General features: G+C 43.0%; 1 protein-coding gene across 1 annotated transcript; it reads left to right on the top strand.

Annotated features, from left to right (window-relative positions):
• Nucleotides 1-6588: 6588 nt before the first annotated feature.
• LOC105058059 (uncharacterized) lies at nt 6589-8595 on the top strand. The gene is made up of 2 exons (XM_010940837.4): nt 6589-7524; nt 8269-8595. Exons 1-2 carry the CDS (start codon nt 6883-6885, stop codon nt 8353-8355), a joined length of 729 nt encoding a protein of 242 aa, XP_010939139.1. The 5' UTR covers nt 6589-6882; the 3' UTR covers nt 8356-8595.
• Nucleotides 8596-10757: the final 2162 nt, after the last annotated feature.

The raw sequence follows: 10757 nt of genomic DNA, 5'->3' as shown, positions 1-10757 counted from the left end.
AGATTGATCGAGCATAAATCCAAAAGGCAGGACCAATTGGCCATAGCTGTTAATACTATCTGGCCATAGCTATCAATGCTATGTGGGCATAAACGTCTGATTCTGAGAATCTTTCAGGTGTAACCGTCTGATCCTAAGAATCATAACTAAATAACCGCATCAGGTTTGGCCAGTCTATTTATCAAAAATGGTTACATAGCCATCTCCTCTATAAATACTCAAACCCCAAAGACCCAGGTAAGTAATCCATCTCAGAGAGCTAAAACTCTTCTTCTTTGTTTGCGCATTCTGACTTGAGCATTGGGGGGTCCTCACTGGAGCACAATTCTTCGATTCAGACTTTTTTTGTATATTGCTCTAGCACTGTGCTTCTCAATTTTTCAGCATTAACTAGAAACAAGCTGCAACAGATACGGTGGAGGACTATCTTGATCGGCTGGTTTATGAGTAGCACTATTATATGAGCTTGAAAGTAGGGCCGAAGCTTCTTTGCCATGACGATCAGAGTAAATATTAATTTTTACAACTTTGTGTACCTAGTCTCAATATCCTGAAGGATCTTACATGAGTAATACACTAATTTTTGGATTCATCCTTCTTTTCGGATAAGAACCAAATTAATTGCTGACGGAGATATAGCAAGGTAGAGTAACAATTCTTCTCCAAGTTGGGACTTTATAACCAAGGATGCCGAGCTAAGGTATTGCTTCAATTTCTCAAATACTTTCTGACACTCAATCATCCATTGAAAGTTTTTTGACTATTTGAGGGTTTGAAAAAAAGGCAAACATCTCTCAGTCAATCTAGAGACGAAACGATTGAGTAAGATGATCCTTTCGATGAGGCACTGGACTTTCTTTACATTTCTTGGTAGGGACACCTCTAAAATCATCTTAATCTTCTTCGAATTCATCTCGATTCCTCATTGGGAGATCATAAATTCAAGAAACTTTCTCGAGCTAACTCCCAAGGCACATTTTGTGAGATTCAACTGCATCTGAAATCGACGTAGGATGTTGAAGATTTTTTTGGAGGTCGACTATGTGATCTAGGATGGCTCGACTTTTTACCAATATATCATTCACATAGACCTCCATGTTGCAATCAATTTGATCTTTGAATATCTTATTTACCAATCGCTGATATATTATCTTGGCATTCTTTAGCCCAAAGGGCATTATCTTGTAACAATAAAGCTCAGAGTCAGTTATAAAGGCCATTTTTTTTTCGTCTTCAGGAACCATCCGGATTTAGTTATAACCGAAGAAGGCATCCATGAAGGTGAGAAGCTCGTGTCCAGAAGTGACATCTACCAATTGATCTATTTGAGAGAGATGATAGCTATCTTTGAGGCAAACTTTATTCAGGTCAGTGAAGTCGATGCACATGCGACATTTCTCATTCGTCTTTTTGACTAGCACTACGTTAGCGAGCCAGTCAGAATACATTGCTTCTTAGATGAAGCCGGCATTGACCAGCTTGTCCACTTCCTCAGCAATTGCCTTCTAGCACTCTGGAGCAAAGCTTCTCTTCTTCTATTTTATAGAACAGAAGGTTGGATTCACTCTCAAGTGATGAGTCATCACCTTTGGGTCTATGCTAGGTATATCCACTGCCGTCTAAGCAAATAGATCCATATTTTTTAGTAAAAGAATAGTTAGCCATGCTTTGGTTACCTAATCTATGGATGATCCAATTTTAACAATTTGATAGAGATTTTCCTTCCTTAGAGGGGCCTCCACTAGATCCTCGGACATTCGAGCATGCTTCCCGATCAGATCATCGCGAGCGTCCAAACCTATTGGGAGTTCAGGTTGGGACGTCGTTGGTTGTTCCTCCACCCGCAGCTTAGTAGCAAAACATTGTCGGGCCGTCCAAACCTATTGGGAGTTCAGGTTGGGACGTCGTTGGTTGTTCCTCCGCCCACAGCTTAGTAGCAAAATATTGTCGGGCCATGGTCTGATTGCCTCAGACTTGCCCCACTCCAGCTTTCATCGGGAACTTTATCATCAAGTGGTAGCTCGATACCACTACTTTGAGTGCTCTTAGACTTGATCAGCCAAGTATTTCATTGTAGGCTGATGGCAGGTTAAGCACAAGAAAATCAATATGAACAGTCGCCTGCCTGAGTTTGGTTCTCAAGGTAAGGGGCAATCTAATAGTCTCCTCCGAAATTATCGAACTTTTGGAGAAACCTTGGATCGGAGTACTAAATTTATTTAACTGTTCGGAAATAAACCCTATTGCAGGGAAAGTAACAAGTACAAAATATCAATAGAACTTTCATTATCGATAAAAATGTGGTATACATTGTAGTTAGCTATATTAGCAGTAATAACCACCGCATCATTATACGGAGTTTGTACACCTTCAGCATCTTGTTTGTGAAGATCATTGGCTCCTCGAGTCAAGGCATCTTCGCCGCATGCAGCTCCACTGACCCAGACAACCCCCTAGTTATCATATGAATTCACCCTACAGGAATCGATCTTCTACTATCGCCTGCCCCTCCTCCCGCGGTTGTGCTGGTACCGATTGAGGTTGAGGCTGAGGGGGCTAGCATTGTCACTACTGAAGTGCGGGATATCTCCACTGCTGCTGTCGGCTCTTGGAGGATATCGGTGTGGAGGATCTTGTCATCGGATGAATCGATCTAGTCTCCCCTTTCGGATTAAATGCTTAATTTTCTCTTTGAGTTGGTAACAATCTTCAGTATCGTGACCGTGGGCACGATGATAGAGGCAATACTTGTCTGGATCGAAGCACTCCGAATTTATCCATATTTAAGGAAGCAGATGTAGCTTGGCTCGCACCTCCATCAGAATCTCTCTCCTAAAAGTATTCAAAGGAGTGAGATCGCCTAATCGCTTCAAAGGTGAACGATTCCTCCTCGGTGAAGTATGCCTTCTCCTCGATGGAGATCTGGAACGACGGTGATTTTCACCATTTTGCTTGGATGAGTGAGCCCCGCTCTGTTCTTGATTCCCCACAGTTGAAGTTATTTGGATGGTTTTTTCCATTAGAGAGTCTTCCAATTTGGCGTATTTCTCTGTCCGAGCGAGCATTTTCGAAAAATCCCGAGGAAAGGTCTTCAACAGCAACTTTTTGAAGTCACCCATCAACAATCCATCCTTTAGAGCGGACATTGCGATCGAGTAATTTAGATCGCGAACTTCCAACATAGCTCTGTTGCACCGAGCTACGTAAGATCGAATGGACTCATCCTCTTTCTGTTTGATGGTCTAGAGGTAGTCTGAATGCTTTTGTTATCGCCGACTGGTGATGAAGTGGGCAGCAAAGACTTGGCTCAGCTATTAGAAAGAGTGAATAGAAACCGGCTTCAGACTGGAGTACCAATAACGGGCCGCCCCATTTAAAGTGAAGGAAAAAGCTCGACACAGGATAGCATCGGAGGCTTCCTGAAGGAGCATGACTACTCGAAAGCTGTTGACATGATCAACGGGATCTGTGATCCCATCGTAGCTCTCCAGTTGAGGAATCTTGAAGTTTGGTGGGATAGATTCCTGAAGAATGCTTGCCACAAAAGGCGGTTTCGAATCGAACCTGTCGGATGGGGCTGACGGGTTATTGCAAATCTGCTGGATCTTCCGATCCATTTCTTGAAGTCTTCGCTTGACTTCCACATCTCGATTGGTATACATTTCAGAGTGCAGAGGTGATCATTGGTCGGAAGTTGAATCATGCCCCGACCAACCGACCAAGGATTCGAAGACCACCATCTCCTCGATTTTTGAGTATGATCTGCCGTCAGTCGTTAGGTTTGATTCATCGGCTGTGGTGCCGATGGAGACTGGATCACTGTCTGAACGACAGCTGTTAGTTACTGCATCTGTTGGAAAAACAGGTTGAATTGCTCTATGATCACTGCCACGGGTTGCTGCACCGATGCAGGAACTTCTACCATCGTCGGAGGTGCGGGAGTAGAGTGATTTATTTCATTTTGCACCTGTCGGAAGGTGGAAGTATTGGTTCGTCGGGAGGAAGTCCTGCGTAAAGTCATCTTTGAGAGTTTATGACTTGTCTGCTTCTTCCTATAAGAAATGAGATTCAACCCTTCCTCTATTTGTTGTGGCTTGTTTCTGGTTGACACCGAAAAATTGAGAAGCACAGCACTGGAGCAACCTGCAAAAAAATCCAGACTGAAGGATTGTACTCCGACGAGGATCCTTCGATGCTCAAGTCAAAACATGCAAACAGAGAAGCAGAGTTTTAGCTCTCTGAGATGGATTACTTACCTAGATCCTCGAGGTTTGAGTATTTATAGAAGAGACGGCTATGTAATAATTTTTGATAGATAGACTGGTCAAATCTGATACAATTATTTGGTTGTGATTCTCAGGATCAGACAGTTACACCTGAAAGATTCTCAAGATCAAGCGGTTATGCCCATATAGCATCGACAGCTATGGTCAGATAGCATTGACAGCTATGGCCAATTGTTGCCTACTTTTTGGATCTGTGTCCGATCAATCTGCTTCTGAGGAGAGATCAGAGTGTGGCGTGCCAACTAGGAGTTGAGACTGATAATTTTCCGACCTAGGGTTGGACCAAATCTTTTCTACCCAAGGGTCAGGATCAAGAACATGTCGATGAGAGATCAAACAGAATAGCCTCCGATCAGGGGTTGGGACAGATGTTTGCCAACCAGAGGTCGGACAAACCGCAATAATTAGGCCACTTGAAAGGCGCTGATATGGACCCAATGGATCATAATGGACTTGAATCTTCATACATCACCGGCCCATTCTAAATTACTCCTAACAATAGGAGATGCAAGTGAAAATTGACTAAAATTAAAAGGATATTCCTGTAATTTTTTCTAAAACTAAAATATTATATAATAAATAATATAATATTATATCATATATAATATATATAATATTATATTCTTTTGTGCTCGTCCAAATTTGACTTCAATAGTCTTGGGCTTATTCCATGGCCCGACCCAAGGTGAGCCAGGCCGGACAGTCCGTGGCCTGGTTGGGGCAATTTCCAGCCAAGTAAATAACACAGCACTAGGCGGGCTCACTTGTGAGTTAAATTTGCAAGGAGAGAATTCACCGATTTGAATGCTCAAGCTCTTTATTTGAATGCTGATCTGCCATTTAACAAACGATAATTGATGAATGGTATTTCAGATAAACTGTCACAATTAATATCACACCACCAAGCTGTTCTCGCAGGCAAATTCGTATTCAGTAGACTTTCCGCAAATAATACTAAACCCGAAAAGAGACTTTGGCCTCCCAAACTCGAAGAAATCTCGAAACATTCTTGCCGCAACCGTCACAAAAACTTTTGTTAATTATTGTACTCCCAAAATTCGGGTATACACGTGAAGAAAGCCCCAACGGCTAGAAAGTGCAGTATTATTAGATTGTCCACGCACGTCATGTTATCATCTACTCATTCTGAAAATATGACCGTTTTACCAATCCCGCAGCCCGAGCTCCTCTGGCATTTCCACCGTGCAATCTTTTAGCCGTACATGCCCCATGTCCACCGACCACCCTGCTTACAGGTGAGCTGTCCCTCTGCAAATCTTAATTACAAAAAAACAATCTTACAAACCCATTTACCAACCGAACACCTTTCATTGTCCCGGGTGTAGGGGGACAAGTCTTCATCATCCAATACATTAACTCATATCTATGGCCCCACGGTTTCGCTAGAGATACCCTACCACATGTTCACCTTCCAAAAAATACTTAAATCATTTGTTTGTTTGTCTTGTGCTCGATTTGGATTGGAATTGATTGCTTTTGCGTGAAAGATCGATTAATCTAGTTTCACAACACCAATCATTGTATCATGCACCATACAAATTTCTAAACATTTTGAGATTGCTCATTCATCTACTGCATGGATCACCAACCAATTATTATACAATCTAATAATGGATTTGTTTGAAGGTGAATTATTCCTTCATGCAAAAATACACCAGCAACCAACTCAATTTACTGATTTTATATCAAAGTTGATCATTAGTGCAGCACTATTTGCATTCTTGAGTGACACTATGTATCTCTTCCGACCAATCTTCGACAGCCATCTAAACAATGAGCGTGATTTGTGAGAGGATTCATTGGCCCCGCACCAGCGAGAGGGTGTTATATTCGGCGAACTTGAAGACACTTGTCCATGATTGATTGCTCTCCAGCTAGCCTCACGGGAGCTGCAAACTGTGAGCCTTTTTTTTGTATCCACGGGAGAGAGAGAGATAGAGAGAGAGGGGGGTGCGTTTCTGAGCAGTTCATATGATACGTTAAAGAAAAAAAAAAAAAAAAAGTGAAATTTTACAAGGCGCGTATCCCTAACGGCACCAGACATGGGGCCCCACTAGACCTCGCCGGCCACACCTACTGGCCCAGACGCACAAACCCAAGTTGGCTCGACCAAACCGCGTCCATCTGGCTGGACTCGTCCTGCCGATTATAATCGTTCCGTTTCGAAGGTTCTGGCCCTTGCGCTCCTTCAGACCCCACCGCCAGCCTGGGTTCGGGTTGTATCTTTCGCGCGAAGGAAAGATTGATCTTCTTTCGAAATTTTGTCCATTAGATTGCGCTCCCCACATTTCCAAAAGCAATCCGGACGTTTAATTCATCCGCATCGCGACCATTGCGCGATCCAACGGTGGATCCGCTCGAAGGAAGGGGAATCGCTCTTTCGCACGAAAGATACAACCTCTGTGTCCCGCCAGTCTGTGATCCGGCGCCTCATCCCCACACCCACCCCTTGTTTTGTTCGCTTCTCTTCGCCACCCCCTATTTCTCACCCCCTACTTCCACTCTCCCCTCCACTCCATTCCTCTCTCTTCTATCTTCTCTCTTCTTCTCTCTGTCTTCTTTATTCTTATTGGAGATGGATCGCCGGGCCATTCTGTACGTCGCTCTCCTGTGCATCGCGGCCTCCAACGCCGCTGCCCAGGCCCCCTCCACCTCCCCAACCACCACCCCAATCTCCGCCGGCACCCCCACAACTGCCCCCACCAACCCCACGACCCCCGCCCCAGCAGCCGCTCCCACCACCGCCGCCGTCCCCGCCACAGCCCCCACCACCCCTCCGCCCACCGTCTCTGCCCCTCCAACCGCCGCCCCCGCCAAGGCCCCGGCTAAGGCTCCGGCCCAGGCCCCCACCACGGCTCCCCCTACCAAAGTTCCACCGACCCCCGCCCCGGTCTCATCCCCGCTGGCGCCTGTTCCGGTGAAGTCACCGCCCACGCCTCCGCCAACTTTGCCTCCACCGACTTTGTCTCCACCCATGCCGGCTCCGGCATCTCCTCCCGTCGTTTCCGCCACCCCGGTCCCCGCCGTCGCCCCACCGCAGCCCTCGGAGGTTCCCTCCCCGGCGCCTAGCAAGAAGTCCAAGTCGAAGAAGAAGAAGAAGAGCGCCGCCCCGGCCCCGGCTCCAGCGGCCTCCAGTAATCTAGCCCCTCTGGCCTCCTCGCCGGTGGGCAGCGTCGCCGCCTCCCCCGCGCCCAGCGTCGCCGCCAATAACGAAACGGTATGGTGTCTCTTACACTCTTTCTCTTTCCGGCGCGAACTTCCGCCACTAGCCGGTGGGTTTGGAAATGTTGATGTGGCGCATGATAGCGAACTTTGTCTGGATTATCTATCATGTACCCAGTTCCCGCGCCGGTCTCCCGCGAGGACTATAGCCGTTAGGAGCCGGATCTGGCCACGTGGATTTCCTAATTTAAAAAAATGTGTACATTTTAGCAGAACAAAACATGATAAACTAGCTTGGGCCGAACACTACACTTGGCACGGTCTTACGGAAATTTCTATGCGGGTGCTCCATCCGCCGTCCACTTCCTCACCTGGGCCGTTAGATGGCCTCGAGGGGCGGCAAGAACCGCATATATCGCGTCCCCTTACAATATCTATACGGACGTACAGAGATCTCGTCCGGCGCGAACCCCTGACCTCTTTCTAATAAGGCGCTCTTGGCGGTTAGATTAAGCACACGACTGCGAGATTCGCGCCTGTGAATGTAGATTCGCGCCTGTGTAACGTCTACCTCTTAAACTTGCATCTATTTTTAATTACCGCTACGCTGTTATCCACACCGCCTGCATTTAGGATCACCAGCTGTTTCTTACCCTCCTGTTTTACTCTCTAGTCTCGTCACTATATTAGTTATTTAAGTATACAGTTAGTTGAAGTTATCGTATGTTTACTGATTAATATGACTATTTTTTGGTCTGATTAATATGATTATTATGATTAATATGATTATTTAATGCAGAGTGGTGCTGGGACAGTGAGACAGATGCTGGGAGGTCTGATCACGGGAGGGGCACTGCTGGCCTTTGTCATGTTTGCCTGGATCTGAAGCCATGGTATAAATATAATCTTCCTGTCTTCCTTGTAATTTTTTTTTTCCTGCACTCACATTCTTTTTTATCTTCTTTATGTTTGTGGTGGTCCATCTTTTATTCTCTCGCCTGATTGGTGGGCCAGGCTGGTTCTAGTCGCACATGCACTTTGATTCTTTTCTTTTGTGAGGCGAGACTTGTATTTGAGATGATTTATTTCATTTGTTGATGAATAACGTGGATGCATCCAGTTCATATACTCTGTTCCAAGGGAGTATTTTTAGAGCGATAGATTTAGTTGGTGCTGATAGACAAATGGGACCATCTGAACAGTATCCTAATAGCTTGTATGTCCTACTTGTTGGAAAGTTACAATTTTTCCACGAGTAATGGTTAGAACACCGCGATGCGGCCGCAGCTGTGGACGTTAAAAAAAATTGAATTTCTGCTAAAGTATTGTGTTGGAGATGTGTTGATCGAGTTGCCATGTTCCAAACAAGAGATACAATTCTATACGGAAGAGTTTGAAACTTGAGATATAATTTTTAATAGATGGCCATTAGAAAATTATAAATAGACCCTCACAAAACACATTCAAAATCAAATCTCTCCCACAATATGCTTTCTTATTTAACTTCTCTATTACAGTGTTCTTGTTGTTTTCACAAACTTTTTATTCATAATAAGAGAGATAGATAGTTCCTCTGATTTTGCTGGTCAAAAAATTTAATAAAAACTTCATTGTATCCCGAGGGAGACTTGCCGTAAATTTGGTAGTAATTTCGTGTGGGGGCAATTACTCTTTAAAGATAACGATGTTGTCGTATCTTGAAACAAAGTGATCAACAAGTTCTTGATTCATCTTCAACCATTATTCCTAACAATTTTAGAGAATAATTGTGAAGATGGCTCAAGATCAAAGTGCTGCTCTCAAGGTTATGAACCAAGAATTCGTGAAGCTAGATAGATTTGATGGCACTAATTTCAATAGTTGGAAAGATAAGATGATGTTTCTCCTCTCCGTCCTCAACATCACATATATTTATAAGAAAACTAAGATACATCTACGTGAAAGATACATAGATAAAGGCCTAAAAAATGTAGAGATAGACCTACACCCACATTGGTACATATGTTTGGTTAAATATGGGTATGTCCAGTATGGATGTAACTTACATCCATATTATTTCTTTTCATGTGTATCCCTACTTTATTCACGTAATATCTAACATAGGTGAGAGTATATATTTCTTTTCGTGTGTATCCCTACTTTATCCACGTAATATCTAACATAGGTGAGAGTATACATGTAGGTATAGATCTAGTGTACATCCTTTTTTATTAAACATGGATAACTAAATATGCATGAATAAGAATTCGTGGGACTTACCAAAGCGTGGGTATAAATGGACCTCTATTGTCAATAATAAAATATGGGTATATAATCAATTTTAAGACGTTACTATCTTGTCTAATTTCAAAACATGGATCACCTGTAAAAATAAATAAAAACAGAAATGATGCATTGGCAAGATATTTAAGCATAATGTACCACTGAACAATATATGAAGACTAATAGCTTCAAAAAAATGAAATAACTACAAATAAGATAATCTTCACCGTTATATTAAATAGAACTGAATATATATAGTAGTAGTCTCAAAAAAATCATCTTAATAACTTTTTTAGTTTCATCAAAATTCAAAGAATAAGATCATACACTATTAGATTTCTATATATATATATATATATATATATATATAAAGTAAATACTAGAACTCAAAATATGGAATAAATAAGTTCTGCTACCTTGGATACTACTGTGGCTGTCGCATCTTTTGCTGTTGCCTTGACTGCTCTACATGTAATGGAGCTTGATACCTAGCACCCATAGATGAAATATTGGCAATGTAATCTCTTGTGACCAGTTGCTCCATAAAAGAATCCCTTGCTTTCAAGTTAGAAATGCATATAACAACATTAAATGGATTACCCGAGAGATTTCTTGTTCAACTCTCTGGTTGACAAAGTTATTGAAATCACTGAGACATGACGAGTCATCTCCAAACTGCATTGAGCATTAGTAAACATAAGGGACAACCAAGATAAGATGTTTCAAGAATTACCATATTCTGAATAAGCATAGTAAAAAAACAAACTTACGGTACAAGGCCCTTCTCGATAGGTTCCCATACATCAGTAATGCTGGTTGAATTAATGGTAGTATCTTGGTGTAATCTAGGGATCCTTTTCTGTGGAAATAGATGGGTAATGAGATGTCAAGGTTAAGCAATTTTAAATTAGAAAGTCATAACAAAGTTGGGAAGCTTAAACCAACCATTATGATCTCCGCTACGGCCACAGTCTTGTTGATAGCCTGCCCCGTTGCCTTCAAAACAATTTCTGTCACCCATTTTTT

The sequence above is a fragment of the Elaeis guineensis genome, chromosome 15 (genome assembly GCF_000442705.2).
Source record: "Elaeis guineensis isolate ETL-2024a chromosome 15, EG11, whole genome shotgun sequence".
NCBI classification, from domain to species: domain Eukaryota; kingdom Viridiplantae; phylum Streptophyta; class Magnoliopsida; order Arecales; family Arecaceae; genus Elaeis; species Elaeis guineensis.
The sequence above is the reverse complement of the archived record's forward strand: the minus strand, read 5'-3'. Positions and strand labels throughout refer to the sequence as shown.